Below are 23,135 nucleotides of genomic sequence, written 5' to 3' on the forward strand. Positions count from 1 at the left end.
CTGTGAACTGTAACAAAAGGGTCTAGAACTGAAAGGGCCTGTAGTTCACCGACTCTTCTTATTAAAGTGATAGCCACTAGGAAGGCGGTCTTGTAGGTAAGATCCTTGAGACTTGCTTTATACCACATTTAGGTGCCATCCGGGAGCTGGGTTAGAAATGGGGGGATGAAGCCTTTTAACCACTTCCATGAAAGCCTTAATAACTGGTATTTTCCACCAAGACACCTTCTGTTGTGACGTGGTGTAGGCTGAGAGAGCAGCTAAGTGATGCTTCAGGGAATTAAAGACCAGGCCTGAGTCTAGTAAGCGAGTCAGGTACAATACAATGTGCATAGGAGAGCAGTCAATGGGATTGATGCCCGTGGAATTGCACCAGATAACAAAGCGCTTCCATTTACTGGAGTAGCAATATTGGGTGTTAGGTTTCCTCGCCTCCCTAAGTATGTCGATGCATCTCTGAGGAAGTTGTAGGTGCCTGAACTCGGAATTGTACTATCGGGCTGAATAAAACGGCCAGAATGTACAAAAAGTCCAAAAAATGCTACCACCAAAGGTTTGAACACCAAAAGTTGGTGGTAGCAGCATTGTAGGTAAGTATCACTATACTGTGTGGTATAGTTAGCGGGGTGTTGCGGGCAACACCCCCCCAACACACCTGAAAAATAAATAAATAAATACAACTGGGGCTGCGGGGGTGTCCCCCGCAACACCCCACTCACTATACTGTGTGGTATAGTGAGCGGATTGTTGCGGGGGATACCCTCGCAGCCCCGGTACAAAAATAAATACATTTTAAAAAAACAGCTTCTGCGAGGGTGTCCCCCGCAACACCCCGCTCACTATACTTTAGAGCACAGTGAGCAGGGGTTTCAGGGGAAACCCCTGCAGCTCCCAAAAAAAAAAGGGACCCTGCGGCGCCGGATCCCAATCACAGGGACACAGCGTGAAGAAAAGGTAAGTAGGGTTTGTTTATGTTGGGGGTGTGGGTGGGGGTGTGCTGAGGGTGTGGGTGGGGGTGTGGGTATGTAGGGGTATTGAACGTGTGTTCACATGGGAAATGTACGAACATTTTGTGGTTCGTACATTTCACATGCAAACTTTCCGGCCAAGGGAAAATCAGCCGCGGTCGGATCACATAGATCCCTCGAACTCTATGAACTCAGGAGCCAGGCCGCTAAGTTCAGGGTTTCAGGGCATGGGTGAAGTGTTTCCCCCTTGTCCTGAGATAACATGTTGTATGGGCAAGGCAGTTTGATTGGAGGAGATAGGGACATCTCCAACAGATGAGAACCAGGGTTGGTGGGTCCACATGGGACCACCAATATCATGTTGACTGGCTCCTGGTGCATCTTGTGCACGATCTTGTTGAGTAGGGGGGGTCGGGGGAAAAGCGTAAACAAATTTCCCTGACCATGTTATCCAGAGACCGTTCCCCTTGGATCGGTTCTGGGGGTACCTGGAGGCGTAATCTTGGCATTGAGGGTTCTCCAGAGTTGCGAACATGTTGATCTCTGGGAAGCCCTATAGTGCGAAAACATTGTAGACGATGTCTTCGTGTAGTCGCTATTCGTACTCTACGGCAATGGGAAGTCTCTGCTGAGCACGTCCGACAGAAGATGGAGTTCCCCTGGAACGTGTTGGGACAACAGGAACATCCCGTGTTTGAGAGCCCATTTCCAAATGTTCTGAGACAGCTTGGATAGCCCTGGAGAGTGTGTGCCCCCTTTCCTGTTCAGGTAGAACATGGCCGTGGTGCTGTCTGTGAAGATCAGGACTGTCTTCCCCTGAAGATGTGTCTGAAAGGCTTTCAGTGTCACAGGTTTCCCCCCTTCTCACCTGTCTTTGTTGTTTGTGGGAGTTCTTCGATGGAGTTTTCTTTCGTGGGGTTCGGGTCTTGTATAACCCTGAGTGCAGGTCCTCGGGTTCCAGCGTGCGTTCAGCTTTCCGAGTCCTAGGAACGTTCAGATGTCCAGGAAGTCTGAGGAAATCCAGGAAAACAGTAAAGAGTGCACACGGAAGACGAGTGCACGGAGATCCAGGATGCAAGGACGACAAAAGGAGGTGGAATGAAGGTGAATCGGGAACCAGGAATCAAAGGAGAAACACAAGCGAACTACGGCAGCACACGTCTAGCCACGGCAAGCGATAGCGTTGAGAAGCGCAGGGCCGTGGGGGCATGTCCGCTTTATAGAATGTAATGCGTACGGCGCAGAAACTGGCAAACAGTATTCTGCATTCGGCGGTCATGTTGGGAGTACTGTTGAGTGCAAGCCCCTATGGGTCAGGGACCAGGAAGTCCAGAAAGGACACGTCCGATGGTTCATGACAGCATGCCTCCTCCGAAGGCCTGTTCCTCCGGGTTTGCCCGGGTGTATAAGGTGGTACCTTTGAAGTAGCCTGGGGGCGTTTAGGTTTGAGACCAGTTCCCAGGTGCGTTCACTGGGTGGATAGCCTTTCCACTCCACTAGATACTGTAGCTGACCACGTCTGTACCTGGAGTCACATATTCGGGATACTTCCTATTCTAGCTGGTCGTCGACAAACACAGGGGTAGATCTTGGAGCAGACTGGGAGGTCTGGACGTATGGTTTCATTAGAGATGTGTGAAATACTGGCTGGATCCTCCTCCAGGAGTCTGGTAATCTGAGTCGAAAGGCCACTGGGTTAATGATTTCCTTTATGGAAAAAGGGCCGTAGTACCGAGGAGCCAACTTATTAGGTCGTAAGCGTCGAAGCAGTAGTTTCGAGGATAGCCCGACCTTATCACCCACTGCATAGGAAGGTCCTGGTCTTCTTTTGGAGTCTGTATAGTGCTTGGTGTTAGCTCGGGCCCTTTCGAGGTGTTCTTTAGCTTCCTTATGTACATTGATGAGGGTTTCAATCCAGGAGTCGACTGTAGGAACCGGTGTAGGATGTGGGAGAAGGGATGGTAGAACCGAAGGGTGGAATCCTTGGCTGCAGAAGAAGGGGCTGGTCTTGACAGCCGAGTGATCCAAATTCAGCCACAGGTATTAAAAGAGACCAATCGTCCTGGACCTTGGTAGTGAAACAACGAAGATACTGCTCCAGGGTTTGGTTCACACGTTCTGTAGCTCTGTTGGTCTGTGGATGATAACCTGAGGAGAGGGCACGTTGGATTCCTAGTATACGGCATAAGTGTTTCCAGAATTGGGATACGTATTGAGGACCTCTGTCTGATATGATCTTGGAAGTGAGTCCATGAAGTCGGAATATGTTTTCCAGGAAGATTCCAGCGAGTTCTGAGGAAGATGGTAATTTATACAAGGGTGTAAAATTAGCCATATGAGTGAATAAATCAATGGTAACCATGATAGTTGTGCATCCCCTGGAAGGTGGTAGTTCAACAATAAAGTCTGTAGCAATAAATTCCCTGGGCCTTGTTGGTAGCGTTGGTTGGAGTAGAAGACCCGCCGGCCTCTTGTTATCATGCTTGTTTTGATTGCAGACTGCACAGGCTTGGATGTACTGCTGGACGTCAACTTTCATTTTTGGCCACCAAAATTGTCTTTGTATTAAACGGAGAGTGTTGGTAATGCCACAATGTCCTGAATGAAGGGTATCATGACAGAGGCTTGTAATCCTTTGTCGCAGTCTCTGTGTGGGAATGACCAGGCCATTGTCCTTGAACAAATAGCCGTCCTTGGTTTTAAGATTCCATCGATTCTTCACAGTAAATTCCTTCCAGATCTCCAAGGACTGGGTTTGAATCCGAATGTCTTCCAGGAGAGTGATTGCTTGAGCTACGAAAATTGTATGGGGAAACATCTTTGGGAAGGATCGATCTTCCAGAGTTTCGTAGTCGGGACGTTGGGATAAGGCGTCAGCAATTATGTTGTGTGTTCCAGGTACATGATGGATCTGGAACTGGTACTGGGCAAAGAAGAAGGCCCAACGGGCTTGACGACTATTCCTACATTCCATGGATTGTAGGACTTGGAGATTCCGATGATCCGTACGGACCTGAACATGATGTTTAGCTCCCAGGAGTAGATGACGCCACTCTGTGAAGGCTTGACGGATGGCCAACAATTCCTTTTCCAGAACAGAATAATGGGTCTCGCTAGGAGTTAGGGTTCGCGAGAGATAAGCAATGGGGTGTTCCAACTTGTCCTCGAATTCCTGCTTTAAGACTGCTCCGATGGCGTAGTTAGAGGCATCAGTCTCCACTAGGAAAGGTCGATCAATGTCAGGTTGAGCCAAGATGGGGGCTTGTGTAAATTCCGACTTCAAACGTTGGAAAGCTTTGTCTTGTGCTGCGGTCCAGAGAAAGGGAGTATCCTTCTTCAACAATGTAATGATCGGTTGAACTATCTCCGAAAAGGAAGGTATTAATTTCCGGTAGAAGTTGGCAAGCCCCAGGAAGGATTGAATCTGTTTTACAGTAGTTGGAACAGGCCAGGATAGTATGGAATTTACTTTTGAGTGGTCCATTCCAATTTCTTCTGGACTAAGAACAAATCCGAGTTAGTGAACAGTAGAGACATGAAAAAGGCATTTCTCGGGTTTAGCCAGGAGTCTATGTTCACGTAGCCGTTGTAAGACTGCCTTGACATGTTCTTCATGCTTGAGATGGCCCTTGGAGTATATCAGTATGTCGTCCAGGTAAACTATGACGAAGAGGAACAGCATATCGGAGAACACCCGGTCCATAAAACGTTGGAAGACCGCTGGGGCAATGGTGAGTCCGAAAGGCATGACCAGGTATTCAAATTGTCTAAAGGCTGTTTTCCATTCATCACCTTCCTTTATACGGATCAGATGGTAGGCACCTCTGAGATCCAATTTCGTGAAGATTACGGCTCCTCTCACTGCTTCCAGGATATCCGAGATTAAGGGCAATGGGTAGCGGTCCTTGAGGGTGCATTGATTAAGACCACGATAATCAAGACAAAGCCTAAGCTCCTTAGTATCTTTCTTGGGAACAAAAAACAACGAAGTTCCTGCTGGGGATTTGGATGGTCGTATGGTGCCATTTTCTAGGTTGGTATCCAAGTATTCTCGGAGGGCCCTTTTCTCAGGTTCTGATAGGATGAACATCCTTCCAAAGGGAATCACTGCCGAGGGTTCAGTATCGATAGCGCAGTTTTCAGGTCTGTGAGGGGGTAGGGCTTGAACTATGGCAGTTGAAAACACATCAGTGTAGTCCTAATAGGCTCTGGGGACCTGGATAATATTTGAGATCGTGAGTGGGCCTTGCTGGTCTGCCAGCATAGCTTTAGAGGATCTTGACTAGGAATCCAAGGATAGGCAGTGAGACATGCAATGTTCGGAGCCAAGAAACAAGATCCTGCTGCCCAGTTGATGTATGAGTTGTGCTTCTGTAACCAAGGCATACCCAGTACCATTGGATAATGGGCAGACTTTATGATGTCAAACTTGATCATCTCTTGATGATTTATCGAGAGCTGGATCTCTTTGGTTTGCAGGGTGATTGGTCCTGAAGAGAGAGGTCGTCCATCGATGGCCTCTACTGGTTGCATGATGTCTCGAGTTTCATATGGAATCTGGTGGGTAGTGACCCAATCCTGATCTATGAAAATCCCCATGGCTCCACAATCCACTAATGCCAGAATGGGGTAAGTTTCTTTCTTGGACGGCGATAGAAAGGCCTGCAAGATCACAAGGTTGTTTTGTCCATGAGAGTTCAAGGATGGAATAGATGTGGAGCAAACATCTCTCTCCAGAAGCTGTGCTCCGTCTAGGATCGGGAGCTGGCGTTTCCCAAACGCCATGGAGGGGCCAAAGGACATTCTCTCACAAGATGTTTATCTGAGGCACAGTACATACACAACCCGGTGTGAATCCGTCGCAATCTTTCTTGCGGGGATATGGGTCCACGGAAGGCCCCCAGTTGCATGGGTTCAGGGTCTGTGGTCGGGGCAGGAGTGGGCTCGGGTTTAGAGGGAGATTCTATAGAGGTCTTTTGGTAAGGCATCTTTGTTTTCTTCTTTTCCGCCTTCCTTTCCTGGATTTGAAAGTCTATTTGTAAGGGGAGGTCCATAAGGGCCTGGAAGGAACCTGGGCGAGCTACCCTGGCTAGCTCGTCCTTTATTTCTTTGTTTAGTCCTCTCCGAAATAGGATGAAACAGGCCTCCGGGGACCAATCTGCTTCCTTGGCCAGTTGCTTAAAGCGTCTTACATAGGTAAGCATATCCTGGGACCCTTGTTGGAAATCCAATAGACGTTCTTGGGCACTGTAAACCTGTTCTGGGCGGTCAAACATGGTCTTTAGAGCCCGTACGAACCCATCATAATCAATTAGGAGGGCATCTCCAGAATTAACTAAGGGCGTAGCCCAGGTTAATGCATTCCCGGAGAGATGCAAAATCATAAAGCCCACCTTTGCCCTGGGAGTGGAAAAGTAGTAGAGCTTAAAGGTAAAGTGTACTAAACACGAGTCAAGGAAGTCACGAAGATTCTTTGAGCAGCCATCATATTTATCCACTACTCCGCCCAGCAACACACTTTCCTTGGTCGCAGAATCACGTGACAGGACTGGTTGTTTTAATGCGGCATTCTCAGCTTTGAGATTCTGAACTTCTGTGGTTAACTCTTGCATGCCATGCATGAGGTCTTCAACTGCAGCCTCCATGTCCGTATCCGTATCAGTTTGTTGTCGTCTCAATCTGTCACAGGTTTCCCCCCTTCTCACCTGTCTGTTGTTTGCGGGAATTCTTTGATGGAGTTTTCTTTTGTAGGGTTCGGGTCTTGTATAACCCTGAGTGCAGGTCCTCGGGTTCCAACGTGTGTTTAACGTTCCGAGTCCTCGGAACGTTCAGATGCCCGGGAAGTCCGAGGAAATCCAGGAAAACAGTAAAGAGTGCACACGGAAGGCGAGTGCATGGAGATCCAGGATGCAAGGAGGACAAAAGAAGGGGGAATGAAGGGGAATCGGGAACCAGGAATCAAAGGAGAAACACAAGCGAATTACGGCAGTACACGTCTAGCCACGGCAAGCGGTAGCGTTGAGACGCACAGGGCCGTGTCCGCTTTATAGAACGTAATGCGTACGGCGCGGAAACTGGTAAACAGTATTCCGCGTTCGGCGTCCATGTTGGGAGTAAAGTTGAGTGCAAGCCCCTATGGGTTAGGGACCAAGAAGTCCAGAAAGTACGCGTCCGATGGTTCATGACATTCAGTGCTTTGAATAAGGCTAACAGTTCCAACAGATTTATGTAGTTGGATGCTATTTATGGGGACCACACACTGTGCGCCGTCTATTGAAGCAGGTGAGCCCCCCACCCGTGGAAGATGAGTCCGTCTTGAGAGTGGCTTCTACTGCGGGGGTGGTGAAAGCCTTTCCCCTCAAGAGGTTTTCCCTAGACCACCACTGCAGAGAGAGAACGAGGGCTGGCGAGACAACCACTAGATCGTCCCCATTGTCCACTGGCCTGACACCACTGGCTGTTGAGCCACTCTTGCATGGGACGCATGCACAGACGCGCGTGCAGAAGTAAGTAAATTCAGGACACCATCATTCCTAACAGTCGCATGGCTTTGCGTCCTGTCACCTCCCGACCGGCTACATACTGAGGGATCTGAAACAGCATGTTTTGAACCCTCTTTTTGGAGGGGAAGACAAGGCCGTTTTATGTCCGAATTAGAGCCCCTAGAAACTGCTTGAATAGGCTGGATTTCTTCTCGTTCATGGAGAATTCCAGGCTGAATAAGAGGTCTACCGTCTTTTGAGTGTTCGACAGGCATGTTCCGTAGGAATCCCTTGTTATGAGCCAGTCGTCGAGGTAAGGGTAAACCGGAATGGCTTCTCTGCGTAGGTGCACTGCTGCCACTGCCAGTACCTTCATAAACACCGTTGGTGCTGAGGCAATGCCGAAGGGGAGTACTTTGAACTGACAGTGCTTCTCCTCTATCATGAACCTTAGGTATTTTCTTTGCGCCGGCAACATTGAAATATGAAAGTATGCATCTTTCATATCCAATGTTGCCATGTAATCTCCCTGCGTCAGCAGAGGAATTACCTCCTGCAATGTGACCATACTAAACCTTTGAAGTTTGACAAATTTGTTCGCTGGGCGCAAGTCTAGCACAGGGCGCATGGTGAGACCCGTTTTGGGTACAAGGATGTATACTGAATAAATACCCTTGTTTACCTGTAGAAGAGGGACAACTTCTATGGCACCCTTTTTCCTGCAGGATCTCGACCTCTTGTAGCAGGATGCGTATGTGTTCCGGCATCAAGCGTCTTGATTTCGACGGTCTGAATTGAGGTGGTTGGCAAAATTCTGTGCAGTACCCGTGGGCGACGGTCTTGAGTACACACTGGTCTGTTATCCTCTCCCATGCATGAAGGAATGATGTTAGACCTCCCCCGACCTGGGAGGCATTGGATCCGGATCGGAGGGTCATTTCTGACCTGAGGCCGGGGAGCCTCTGGGGTGGAATTCCAGCCTCTACCTTTCCCACGCCATTGTCCTCTAGGTGGATACGTGGTGGTGGTGTTAGATCCTTGTGCTGAGGACCAGTTGTTTCCTCAACCATACTGGTTGTGAGGGGAGCGGAATTGCTCACGAAACGAACGACGAGAGCCGCCCCCTCCCTTTTGGGAAGGTCTTTGGGTAACCGGCTCAAGATCTTGAGAGTCTCATGTTGCTTTTTTGCTGTCTCAAGTGCCTCCTCACCGGCCTTGCCAAACAGGTTAGTTTCTTCAATAGGCTTGTTTATTATGGATACCTGGGTTTCAGGCTTAAACCCAGAGTTTCTCAACCAGGCGTGCCGTTTTAATAGGGTTCCCTGGGCTAAAGTCGTACCTGCTGTTTCAGCAACGTCCAAAGTATTTTTAAGAATGTTGTGATTCACCTGCTTGCCTTCAGACACAATTGCAACCAGACAAGCATGCACCGGTTCAGGGACCTCTTGAAGGCCCTCTTGCAGCAGGTTCCATTGGACGTCCGAGTAGCTAGCCAACAGTGTGGTGTTGTTGGCTATGCGGGTGGAGAATGCTGCAGCAGTCGTAACCCTCTTTCCGAGTGCGTACAACTTTTTGCATTCTTTATCAGGCAGAGTTTCACCTGTAGACAGGGGGACACCCACCCTCTTCCTCGTTGTCTTAACTCCAGGGAATCTGGAGTGGCATGCCTCCTAATGTAGAGGGGGTCGGTAGGAGAAGGGCGAAACAACTTCTCTACTCTGGGATTAACAGCCCTAGTTTGAGCTGGTGTTAACAATGAAGGAGCCAGATGTCTCTTAAAAGAGTACAGCAATGGGATGGCCTGACTGGCAGGAGGCTTTTCCTTTAGTATGTCTTAAAAAAAATCTGATTCCGGCACAGCCTCCTGTGTGGCGATTTGGAAATGTTCTGCTGCTTTCTTTAAGATGGCGTTAAACGCCATCTGATCATCAACAGGTGAGGCCTGCCGGACTGGTGTGGTAGGAGGGGAATCCATACAAAAGGTGTCAGGGTCCAGGGTAGGGGTAGGGGACCCCCAAGGTTCATTATCAACCGGATGTTTGTCCTCCCAACCCTCCATGGGATCAGCAGGATCATCAGTAGGGTCCACAAAAGGATCATCATCCTGTACGTATGGATCCATAGGAACCTCATAATCAGGAAGGTTATAAACATTCTCTTCATGAGGAGCATCAAAGGTTCTCTGAAACTTGGCCATAGGCGTATAAGGGAACTCCTCATGAGGCCTCTTTGGTGCAAACCTCTCTGAGAATTCAACAAACCTCTCCAGTCTGTTCATGCACCCCTCAAACTTCTCTCTGGTCCATGATGATGAACCAGAGAAGTCCAGGGGAGGAAAGGGGTCTTCCTGACAATTTTCCACTCTAGAACATCGAGATCTTTCCCCTAAAGTCTTAGATAAAGACAAAGGGCTCTCAGAGTAATCCTTTCGAGGCTCCGGGCATTGTGACGTGTCTTTAGATGCGTCTTTAGGCTGTTTCTTCTGTTTTGACGTATCGTGTCATTGCCGAAGCGATCCTCGCGATACTGTCGCTGATGCTCGGGGTTACAGGGAGGTGTGTTGGTTGAGCCAGAGGCTGCGCGGTTGATTTTGGCTTTCTTCTGAGGTGTCACGATGGCCATGTGTGTTTTGGTGCTAGCGCCCTTACTCTTGGACTGCCCGGACGCATGCGGCTCTCGTGGTTGCGAGGGGGGCTGCCGATCATAAAGACGTGCCTGTTGGCGCTTTGGAGCTCTTCGACTGAACCGCCGAAGCAGAACCGTGGGTTGTGTGCTTTGTGTGTGAATCGGGTGCGTTCCTGTCGCTGGGATGTACAGTCCCCATAGCAGGACTCTCGTCATGCCTATCAGGGCCGGGGACGGACGCTGCGCAGCAAGAACTCTCCGCTGCAAGGTCAATGGGCTCCGAAGTGGAGCCTTGGTCATCGCTAACCTCTCCGTCACACTTGGTGGCTGTGGTGGCGGGGGAGTTACTCTCGCCCTTTAACATACCGTAGGCCGCCCACCGCTTCAAATGGCACTCCTTAACAATTTTGGGACGTAGGAGCTTACAGGCCACACAGGACACCTCGTTGTGATCGAGGGGAGACACCTATTGCACCGACGGTGCTCGTCTTTCCACGGAAATATTGCCTTACAGGAAGGACAAAATGTAAATGGAGTCCTGTCCGTAGCGCAGGATTGTGATAACAATGACAAACTCAAGTGAACAAAGAAAGGGGAAAAGGAAAGGCATTCTTGAAAAGAATATGACCACCCCAACCCCACTCTCCCTACTGTACAGGCCGGCCAAAAGGCCCGGCCATGTGGTCGACAGCGCTGACCGGATCAACAGCCGTTGAAGTTCCGTAGTCAGCAGTCTTCGGCAGTGGCACAGGAATCAACCGTCGAGAAGAGTGACAATAATAACAAATGACCGAAGGTCGAGAAATATAAGAACGCAATGTTTTATGAAGAGCTCCGTATTAAGACGACCAGATAGCTGGTTGGGGAAAAAAAATAATCTGAGGGACCTCGACGCGTGAGGGATTTTGGGTGTCACTACACGTCACGTTAGGGATAGTGTTACAGGCACGCCCATGTCGACGTCCCCTTTTGATACTCGAAAGACAAGATCCAATACTCTGCGGTTACCACTGGATGTTGGACTATATGCACAGCATGTGATTCTAAGCAGATTAACAAGCATTAGAAATAACTTTACTATGGAACAAAAAAGGCTTCCCTTACTTACAAAACTCAAGAAAGGTTCAAAGCAATAGCAAGACCAAGGGAGTCCTTTATGTCTTATGGATGGAAAGCAGCAAAAAGAAGAGAAGAATCTTTCCGAACGGGGGACAGGACGGGAGGAAAAAAGCAGCACCTACCAGCACAGCCTCACTCCTGATCCCCATGGCCCACCTGCCACATGCTTGCCACACAAATCACACCCTGCTCCATGTCCTAACATCGCTTGATGTAGATCCCTAATTGATGCTTGTAATAAGTGCTGTCACCATGCTCTTGCCTCCTAATCGTGACATTGCTTTGTATGTAGCTGCCACCGTGCACCATGTATTTGCCTACTGACTGTGACACAGCATCACTTGTTGCTGCTGCCATGGAATTTATGGCTGGTATCATGTAGTGTCTGCTCTGAATTGTTTACTGATGCCGCCCTTAAGATGGGGCTGGGCATCATGTCTGTGCCGCATATATTGACAACCTGCATTGTATGCTGATGCCGTGGAGTTCATCTCCCACCACAATGGAGGCCCTGCAGGCTCTCGATGGTTTCACGTCTGCACTGTATGTTTGCCACAGCCCCCACCACTCCCCCCCTATTTAGGAGGTCAAATCCTTTTTTCATTTTCACCTTACAAAGAGGACTCTACCTGTTTGAACCTTTTTAAAAGAAATATTCTCGAACTGTTAAAACTACCACAGAGAGTGTGGAAAGTTTGATTTACATGAGAAAAGTAGGTTAATTAGGTGCCCTCTAGAGCAGCACCTGCCACTGAAGCTCCCCTGTTAGCACCTCCCTCATGTTCCAGGTGTAAATCTATTCCAAAGGATGCAAACAAATCATCACATCACAACAGTGCTTTATCCTGGAGAAAGAAAGATGCATAAAGGTAAAGCCTGTACATGATGCATAGAATTAAAATAAACATATTTTACGCTGTCCAGACAAGTGGTCGACTGTAAATTGGTCGAAAGACAAATGGTCGACGTAATTTGGTCGAAAACCAAATGGTCGAATGTTTTTTTTTATTTATATATGTATTTTTTAGGTTTTCGTTTAGGGCAAAAAAGGTTTTTTTTAGAAAAAAAGGGGGTTGGGGGGGGCAATTCGACCATTTGGCTTTCGACCAAATTTTTTCGACCAAATGTCTGGTAACCATATTTTACGCATGCTGTGAAGAGATTAGTCTAGACTCTGTGGTTGCTCACTGGAAAAGTCTGTCATTCTTTAACAGAAGACCACAAAAATAAATAAAAGATCAGCTTACCCAAAGTCGGTTTAGTTAGCCGATTCAAGATCATTTTTAATTTCAAGCAAATTAGTGAATTGGAACGCATGTTTCACTCACCTGCCGCCTTGTCTGTGACCAACTTGCTCACTTTGTTCTCAACAGCGGAAATGGTCTCTCCGGTCACCTGTTCTGTTAGCAGACCCGCCTGTTTCAAGTTGGAGAAAGTCAACAGATGACCTGGTCCATAACTCTAGGGGGACAGAAGATAGAACAACAGCTACTCAGTGTTGTGTGTAGCGAAGGCGAGCACACTCACTTCTACTTGTCCCTAGACTACAAACAGCCAGGTTCTATAGACAGAAATGCATGGAGGAACTACGCGTTCACCTAAAGGAGGGTGGCTCATCTGCGACTAAGGCCCTGGACTGGACTGCCTGGAAGTTCTTGAGGTCTGCTCAGAGCTTCATGGGGATGGTAATGTGGGAGGTTGGATTCCTCTTCGGCTGAGGCTGGGCTATTCTGGGCATCAATCTTCATAATCCAGCCTTGTCTAACCTTTTCAATTTAGGCTGCAGTTACCTCTCCCTGTTAATACAGGGTAGCTAGGTAATCTTAGGTTCAGAATACTTGAGAAAATACATTTGAACTGTCATAAAAAATGTAATGAATCAATGTTTGCACCATTTTGTTCCCTTCGTTCAGCTGACCACTTCCTTCTCACTGTCCCTCCTTCTCCATGTGCCTCCTCCCGTGGCCACTCCTTTCAGCTCCTAGCCCCGTGCACTGGAACTCCTTAATTCTCTCAATCCGCTCTATACCTACCCTTTCCTCCTTCCACGCTTCCCTGAAATCTCTCCTTCTTCATTCCCCGCCATGAAACCTTCCCCACCTCCCATTCTCTCTCCTTCCCTCGAATCTTCCCTATGATCCTCTCTCTACCCTCCCCCTTCCCCTCACCCTCCCTCATTTTCACCCCTTCCCTTCCTCACCCCTTCCCTCTTCCCTCACAGATTAATTGCTCTACTTACTGTTTTATTGGTTTGATGCATGATTGTAAATTGCTTCTACTGTTTTAATGTTCTATGTATTCTGTTGTTATAATGTAAACCAAACATATAATGAAACCTCAAAACCAAAGTGCCCAAAGCTAAACGCAGCACCCCCTGGTTTAATAATGAACTTATAGAACTCAGAAGAGAAAAAAAGAGCGTCAGAACATCTAACCAGGAAAAACAACTCACCAGAACTTCTAAACAAACTACTACAACTATCCAAAGCCTACAAACACAGTGTACTCTCCTACAAAGCGGAATCTCTCAATGACCGCATAGCCGCCGCCGCCGCAGCCTCTAACACCAAAGAACTATTCACCAACATCAGAGAACTAGAATTCCCCCATTCTCCCACCAGCTTTATAGTTCCTAGCAAAGCCTGGTGTACCACCATTCAGGATGCTCTATCCTCCAAAGTGACCACACTCCAAAACAAAATAGCCTCGCAAAAAACTACTAGATCTTACCACCATGCCTCCCCGCCCTTTGACTATTACCACCAGCTCTGACGTACTGGAATTCCACTTCACACAAGTCACCATTGATCAAGTCTTGAAAACAATAGCATCACTCAAGCCCTCTAACTGCAAAGGTGACCGCAAAGTAGTCAAAGACTGCGCCAACATGCTAGCACCCACCATTACCAATTTCGTGAATGAATCCTTCAATTCCAGCAAAATACCAGTTTCCATCAAAGCAGCTTGGGTCACACCACTACTTAAAAAACCCTTGCTAGACCCTACAGTCCCTACCAACTACAGGCCAGTAACAACGGTACCCTTCCTCCTCAAAATCATCGACAAAACAGCCTATACCCAAGGACAATCCCATCTTGAACATAATCACCTACTCTGGGAAAGACAATCAGGCTTCCGCCCCAACCACAGTACAAAGTCTGCCCTACTAGACCTAAAAAAACAGATGGATGCTATCAGGGACTCTGGCAAACTGTGTATCCTACTACTCCTAGACCTGTCAGTGTCATTTGATCTGGTCGACCATCACAAACTATGCCAAACCCTATCCACTAACTTCCACTTCTCACAAAAGGCCACCGCATGGATAAAATCCTTCCTCTCCGATCGCACCTCAAGAGTTTCCATAGGGGAAGTTGCAGCAGACCGCATCCCGGTACCACTAGGTGTACCACAAGGATCCTGTCTTTCTCCCACCCTGTACAACGCCTACACTAAGTTACTTTTGGCAGCACTAGATGCTATGGGAGTAATCTACACAAATTCTGCTGACGACACACAGATCCTTATTCCCATCGCAGGCAACTTGGATCAAGACACGGCCACCTTCAACACTATATACTCCCACATCCAAAACTGGATGGCATATAACAGCCTCTGTCTTAATGGAGACAAAACTGAAATTCTCATAGTTGGCTCCCCAAACAGACTCCGCAAACTCCACCCAAATTACACCACCATAGTGATTGATGGCACACCCATAAATACCTCCCATAAAGTCAAAACACTAGGAGTGCACCTTGACTCAAATCTCACCATGAACAATCACATCAGCGCCCTCGCCAATTCAACAGCCTACACCGCTAAACTCATCGCACTTAGCAGGCCTCTCCTATCATCTGTCAATTGCTTGACACTTGCTAGAGCCCTCATCAAATAGACTACTGTAACATTTTACTGTTAGGTACCTCAAAAGAAAATGTAACTAAACTCCAACTCCTACATAACAAAGCCCTCAGAGCAGCCTTGGCCATTAAGAGAAGAGAACACATTTCACAACACAGAAGAGAGGCACAATGGCTCCCAGTACAGTCCAGAATCCTCCATAAAACACTCACCATCCCCCATTAATGCCTATCTGACACTGCCCCCACCTACCTCAACAGATGCATTGCACACAAAGCCACACCGAGATCTCTCATATCCAACGCGAACATCCAACTGCACATACCCCGCTTCACCACCACAAGAGCAGGTAATGCCAGCTTTGCCATTGCAGCCCCCCGCATCTGGAACTCTCTCCTACCCCATCTATCCAATGAAACCTCGCTACCAAAGTAAAAAAAAACAACTCAAAACCTGGTTGTTCAACAAGTACTAAAACTCCTTCATATACTTCTCACTTCAAGACTGTAACTCCCTAGTACCACTAGCTTACGCCTATGTCATATTTTTATTTTTTTATTTATTTTAGTATTTGTATAGCGCACTACAACCCACGGGCATAGAGGCGCTGAGAAGAATATGTATGCAGGCTTGCTTAAGGGTTACAAGATAGCGGCCCAGTACAATGGATTAATACAGTTACATAGTTTACAATGGGTTACATGTCAGGTACAGTAAGCAATACAGATTCAAGTGGTGGAGATAGAGGGAGGGAGTCAAACAAAGAGCTTAGTCTTCAAGGCTTTACGGAAGGTTGTGTGGGATTCGATCATCCTGAGTTGGGCAGGGAGGGTGTTCCAGTGAGTTGCAGCCAAGCTAGGGAAACTGGAGCCACAGGCTCGCACTCTTCGTGTGTGAGAACAATGAGGCGATTAGCGTAGGCAAACCTGGAAGGTCTAGAGGGTGTTTTTTTGGTGAGACTTTGAGCTAGGTAGGTAGGTGCCAAACCATGCATGCATTTGTGTGCAATAGCCAGTGTTTTGAAAAGGATCCTTTCTTTGACTGGCAGCCAGTGAGACTATGGCCCTCATTACAACACCGGCGGTAACCAATGGCGCTATTAGCACCATGGTTGCTGCCGGTATTGTAACGAGTCCGCCATGGTGCAATGGGGAATTACCACCCCATTCCAAGGTTGGCGGGGCGGTAATTCCCCATGCACCATTGGCCCTTCCACATTCCCATTTTTGCCCCATAGGGCTCAATGGAAATGGGGAAGGCGGTAATTACGGCACTGCAAATTGCGGTACCGTAATTACCTTCAAAGTCCCTTTGCGGGTCCCTACTTTAACGGCTGGTCCAGACCAGCCGTTAAGGTCGGGAGCCGCAAAGGGACCTCGTAATTAGGCGCTAAGGGGTTAACGGCGCCGCAGCCTTTTACGGCGCCGTTAACCCCTTAGCGCCAGGGTCGTAATGAGGCCCTATATGTATATATGCCTGTTCTCTTTCTGCAACTTAAAATGTATGTAACCCGGACATGAAAACGAAGATATATGTAAATTACGCCGTGATACCCTAGTGTTTGGGCGTACAACCCAATGCAATAAAAAAAAAAAAAAAAAAAAAGCGCTTTGGATGAAAGCGCTATATAAACACAATAAATACAATACCATTTCTTGTCGTAATTGAAGGGAGCAGATTCTACATGTGTGCAAGCTGTTTCTATCACTATTGCTGTGTATTACTTAATCATAAACAGAGAACATGGATTCACTGACTTTTCAAATATGATTGAAGAGATGAAGGCAGAGGCTAAATGAGGTTCCTGCTTTGCTCAATATCTTAGCAATAAAAATAGTGGGCAGTTTACAAATTTTGTAATCAGCATTTAATTAGGATTTGTCAAAAAGGTTACTATAGAAAATAAATAATTTCAAAACAATAGATTTTTACACATGGGCCTCATTACGCGTTTGGTGGGATCTCAGCTGTGAATCTGCGGAGATACCACCAAACTGATTTACAGTTACCACCACTGGGTCTGGCGGTATCACTGTGGATTACAAGTGGAAGTATGGTGGTGTTCGTCACCATTTATTGAGTTCATAGTACCCCATGGGGATTTCGGCGGAATTAGCAACAACAGTAATTCTGGCGAAATTGCTGTTATTGGCTGGAAGGTGGTGGAATGACCTGCAGCATTCTGATGGAGGTTTTTCTCCACCTTAACTCCATACCTATATGTCGGTGGTGCGATAATGCGATGGTAATGCAATGGTAATGCAATGGTAACTACGTTTGGCCACACGCCGTACTCATAGGGCCTCATCACGAGATTGGCGGTAACCCTTAAATCCGGCGGTAGCGCTGTTACTGTCGGATTTAAGGGTCCGCCAAATCAGGGCTTCGGCGGATTTCTCCCTAGCTCTGAGCTGGGGGGAAATCCGCCGAAAATTTGCGCTCATACCGCTGCCGGGAAATCCGCCGGCGGTATGAGCGTGAAATTTCCCCATTGAGCCCAATGGGGAATGGGGCATTCCCGAATGGGCTCAATGGGGAATGGGGATTTCCAAATCTGCCAAACCCGTGATCCGGCGCTAATAGCGCCGGTGGGTTTGGCGGTAGGGCAGATAGCGCCAGCGCTATTAGCGCCTGCGTTACCGCCCAACTCGTGATGAGGCCCATAGTCTGCAATGGTCCACAATGTCTTTCCTCCTTTTTTTTCCCAGAACAAAAATCTTTATGCAGTGGGGACTGCAGGAACATGGATTTGCCAGATGGTCTAGTATGGAAGAAGGAACAAAAGTGCACAATTATTTTGTAGTGTTTTTGCCACAGAGTAAAACGTGTGTAATATATCCCAGCCTTTAATCGGGTGTGCGTGATGGAGAGGGACTGCATTCTCCCTTGATCTACAGTGCAGGCTTAAACAGGGTACAAACTGCACCTAGGATGAAACTGTATAAGAGGGGGGCAGGCACAGCATTTCTGAATACATAATAGAGTTTAGTGCTTATATGGCAACATCTATTTTTGAAAGGCATAAAGGCGTAAGAGTATAACAGATTCTGTTCTAGGAAAACCCAACGTCTCAACATGATGCTTCGCACTCACAACGAGACCTAGGAGGCTGAAACAAGTGTAGCTTAGCAAATGCCTGGAATTCCTACCACGCAATATCCCTGCCAATCCTAAAGATTCCTTCATTTGCATATGTAAAATAGAACATTTTGAGAGATAATAGGATAGCCCTTTCCAAACCGGAGGCAGATATTTTTGTTTTTCTGGCCATCGACAGTCATGGGATGGGCGACAGTTTGTGGGGCGCGGTCTGGATCAGAGATCCAACAGATCAAGTTAGTTTAGAATGAAAGGAGGTGTTGGCCCGTGCCACCATCCAGTGCATTTCAATGGATTGATGAGTGACACTTGTAACGAACTCATGGTGGCAACGGTAAAGACAGACACAAGTGATCACAGTTCAAGGGTGTTTATTAAACTGTGTAATGGGTGAGATAAATGCCTAATCTAAACTTAAATATAAGATGGGAGCAAACTACGACCATCAAATAATAATACAGTCCTCGTGGTGTCTAGTCAAATAAAAAGGGCCTATACAAAAAATCCTATTGCCAATCCGTACCGCTACGTTACGAAATAGTGTGGGATAACGTTCACAAGAATAGAAAGAAGTGTTCTCAAACTAAGTCAGGATGGTATAGCTGGGGTCTCCCTTGCCCATATTTTTAGCACGCGACAAGGCAGGACTCTTGAGCAGAGCACACTCCTGGGCTTCTTCAGCACATGCTGACAGTTTGTTTCCAAAATATCAGGGCCTTCTGTGGCCAAGTCTCTTTTAGACAAAGTCTCTTGCCTTAGAGGACCTCATGTACCATGAACAACAACAAAAGTTCCTTTAGTAAATCTTCACTTTGTGCAATTGAATCCCCTCACCTGGGCTCCGATCCTTCTTGCAACATTGGCCTCCTTCAGTCAGGTTCACTACGGCCTTTCATTCAAAATGTAACATTCAAGCGTTTCAATGTCTTGTTAAACATCCATTCACTGTGGACATCCCTCAGCCGGGTTCACTCTTGTCAACACAAGTTCATGGGTGTATCATGCTTCACCCCAATTCACAGGCATCCCTCAGCCGGGTTCACGTTTGACAAATACACAGTTCACTTTGCTTTCTCACAATGCATGATTCAGTTCCATTGGTTTTCTCTTGGCATGGGTTCACATAGCCATTCTAACACAGTTCATGATTCTATCACCTCCTCAGAAAAGCAGAAAAGCAGGGTTCCCTTCCCCTAGCTTTCGTTCGGCATCCCTCCATCGGGTTCACACTTGCCTTAGTTCACAATATCATCAGAAAGTGGGGGTTGCATTCCCCAAGGTTTTTCTTGGCATCCCTCTGTCGGGGTCACTCTAGGCCCCTTAGGTTCTTCCTTTTGCCCAGGTCTGGATCTCTGCCCCCAGTCAGGCTTCACACAGTTCAATGTTTACAATTCACTTCCCTTTACTTTCCTTCTTGTCAACCCATCAGACACTTTCGATTGTATAAGGGGTTTGACTCGACCCTTGTATCGCCCCTCTGACTCCTCACACCAGCCTCTCTTAGGGCCTTCTGGTACTTTTAGTTTCAACAAAGGGGACCAGCCAGAGTCCTTCAAATGAGCACCCACGTTGCGCCTGACCACTCTGCAGCTGGTCCTTCAGTGGACATTCTTTCAAGCCTTAACACATACAAGTTATTTTTTAACAAGTTCATACAATGTTGCCGTTCGTAACCTTGGGCTCAACACAGTCTGGTTTGTTATCAGTTGCCTGACTCTTGTGTTGGGACATGTCAGGTAAACGGCTCTGGTGTTAGTCCGTTGTTTGTCACGGTGTACCAACGTGTTCATGTTGGAAAAGGTGTTATACGGAATTGAAGCCCTCGTACTATGGGAGTTGGTAAACTCAGAAGGGTGAGATTTGTTGAGATTGTGAAACGAACAGAAATGACTGGGATTATTGTCATGAAATGAATAGGGGGGGGTGCTGTGGGCATGGTAGCGTTTTTGTCAAAACAGACTGGGATTTCGGGAAATAATAATCAGAGGAACGTGGAGAAGAATGACAGGGAGTACTCGGGTAGGCAACACGAAAACAGGGATCCTGGGAGATTTTGTTTCCTAATGTAATGGTGTTTGGGCTCTTAATAGGTTTACCAAATGCAGAGGGGTTGTTGGATTCGGGTAAGGGAGATACAGTGGGCAGGAAGGGAAGTTGATGGAGAGCAGCCTATTTAAGCTTCAGGGACTACGTCCTCCTCGCCTTCTTGCCCGGTATAATACAGCATCTCGCCTGGGGCGCTCCCCGAGCATAACCCTGGGTTCCCTACCCAGGTGATCCTCCCACGCTCGTCCATCCCAGGGTTGGGATCTGAGAGCGCCAGCCTGTCCCTGGCCACCTGAATAAGGGATTCCCGAGGTCTACTTGGGAGAATATACTCAGGTTTCTCACACACTGCAGGTGAGATGGTAGCTGAGGCATCCACATTTGCAGGTGAAAACACTAGGATAACACGCAAGAGGGCTTTGAAAAACGAGTGCATGGCGTTGCTAGGGCAAGGCTGCTTAGGTTTGAAGCAGCAATATACAGGGTTATGCACATTGGGGACAGAAACTGCATATAGTTCAAGATAGTAGGTGACAAAGTAAGAGTAGCAAACAAGAGCGGGATATTGTGATGAACACCTCAGAAGGCCTTCTGGTGCCTGCAAAATAAAACAAGAAAGTGGAAGAAGAACATGAACGCGGCGAGCTCAAGATCAAGGCACATTAAAGTGGACCATGGGTAGCTGTGTTATTATTACACACAGAACTCCTGAGGCCTTTCTCTGAGTATTGCTCACACTTATGGACTCTGCATCCACATAATGGTAAAGGCCAATGGTGATTGGTCAGTCAGGGTACCAAAATGGCCCTTGAGTAAGCGCAACCTGCTCTAATGATTGTGCCATAAATGGGTGTTCCCAATTATATATGTACACAATAGGCTTGTTGGGGGAAATGGAGTGGCCATTTCTGCACAAAAAGCAACCATTTAAATCCACACATTTATTCATGAATATGGAAAGTGATTGGAATGTTCAAATGAATATAACAGCACCCTAACAGAAATAAAACAGCGAGTAAATAAAAAAGTGCTGGCAGGGTCTATACAGACAGACAGGAAGGCGGGAACAGGCCAGAGCGCATGGGACTGGTGGTCCTTACATGCAATAAAAATACCTTTCCATGCCATATGAAAAATAAGGCACCAAATGAACAAACCTGCAAGTACTGAGTCTTCAAGGATCGGTAATCTTTTGGTATCAATCCTGCAGTTCAAAAGGAAAATATATTTGTTAATTCACAGAAAGACCAGTATGCGTGAATTCTGAAAGAAAGGGGCACACTATCAAATGACAGCGAGACACCGTCCTCTAGTGCAAGGAACACACATCATACTACACGTGTTATTATATGGACTGCTTCTGCCGCAAGGGGATCACCACCAGGCAGAATAAGGGGGACCCTTGGAGTATATGATGGAATACTAGAAATGGAAACCCCACTGGAGCATGACGCTCAATCAAAGAGCACCAACAGTGTCGACTACACTGTATTTGTTTCCTTAAGGAACCCCCCGCCCAATACAATGGGCACCAAAAGCCAGAAAGACCGCTCAATGGATCAAGCTTCCAAAGGTGTAATATGGGGGCGCCCGCTGTCACAGGTTTGAACCATGTGAGGGTCGGCCCCAGCCTCTCATCCTTCCGATTTCAATAAAATAGGAACCACTGTGTTGGCTAAATGCAGCCATTGTTCGCTACAGTAACATGGAACTGCAAAGTCTACGGTGGCAATCAAAAGACGTGTTTAAATTCAAATTAATGAGAGATCATATAGCACATTATGATTGATCGCTGACTGTTTAGTGAAAAAAGCCACTAAAACACGAAAAACACCCCCACATGAACCGGCCTCTCTGGGAGGGAGCAGAAACGCCTTTTCAAATGCCTGGTGAGAGCTGGCATTCAGCAGCTGTGTCGGGCATAAAAGGACAGCTCTTCCAGCCGATCCTGCCGAATGCTTGGTTAGTAAGAGCCCCTCAGTAGCGCCAGCGTAGGTGGTTTGGCCTGGAATAGCGGGTGCTCCTCCTCTAAGGCCTGTGAGGCTCCCTTTCTGCCTGACGACTTACGGGGGACTTTACGATTGGAAGATTGGCAGAGCTGTCCCGCCTGGCAGATATGATCAAGGGCACCCATGTTCACCAGGCACTCCTAAGGCACCTTCGCCAATGCAATAATTCCAGAAATGTCAAGCCCATTGTGAAGGCCTCCTTATTAACATCCCATACATGACTTTCCTAGGATGCATTTGCACAGCCATCCTTACCCTGAAACCCTTGCTAAAATCCTAGCCAGCCCGTGGACCCCAATGGAGTGACTGATGTCGCCGCCATTCTATCCTTGCATCCACATCCTAAGGCTGCTCAAAGTAGAATATATAGTTTAAAGTTACAAACATGTTAATGTTCGGGTGAATGTCGTGACAAATTAAATGAGCACCAAGCCCAGTGTACATTATGCACCTTGTAATTCACACATACAACCCTTTTATCACAGATATATTTGTCAAATATAAAGATCTGTCTTTATTGTTATGTTCTCAAAATGTTCTTTGATTTTATGTAAAGCAGGCTAGAACCCTCACTGGTGATATTTGTCCTGCTTCCCTTTTTGATATGGGTATTTCAATCTCAATTCCGCCGCAAATCATTTCACTTTGGCCAAACAACCCAAATCCAAGCGAGTACAAGATCGAGCGCTAGATTGGTGCATGATATGCCAGGTACAGCGAGAGATTTTTTATTTACTGTTCTTCCACTTTGAACAGTAGGATTACTAAAAAAGAGTTTCCACTAATGTGATACATACAATGTAGTTAAAATAAACCACTGTTGTATATTATTACTTGCCATGCAAATAAGCACTATTTAGAATATTAAAAATCATCAAATAGAAACAACGATGGAAGAGCCCGGGGACTACTGCTATAGTACA

The 23,135-nt window shown here is 47.1% G+C and overlaps 1 protein-coding gene across 1 annotated transcript in view; it reads right to left on the reverse strand.

Moving 5' to 3' along the window:
• The window catches only part of VPS33B (VPS33B late endosome and lysosome associated), a 312,860-nt gene that overhangs the window by 88,252 nt on the left and 201,473 nt on the right, over positions 1-23,135 (reverse strand). The window contains exons 18-19 of the mRNA XM_069625205.1: positions 21,361-21,407; positions 12,523-12,655 (exon numbers count right to left, since the gene is read on the reverse strand). Of these exons, the coding sequence (XP_069481306.1) occupies positions 12,523-12,655; positions 21,361-21,407 (180 nt within the window). The remainder of the gene's footprint in view (positions 1-12,522; positions 12,656-21,360; positions 21,408-23,135) is intronic.

Source organism: Ambystoma mexicanum, chromosome 11 (assembly GCF_040938575.1).
Source record: "Ambystoma mexicanum isolate Mex_15411 chromosome 11, UKY_AmexF1_1, whole genome shotgun sequence".
Lineage (NCBI taxonomy): Eukaryota > Metazoa > Chordata > Amphibia > Caudata > Ambystomatidae > Ambystoma > Ambystoma mexicanum.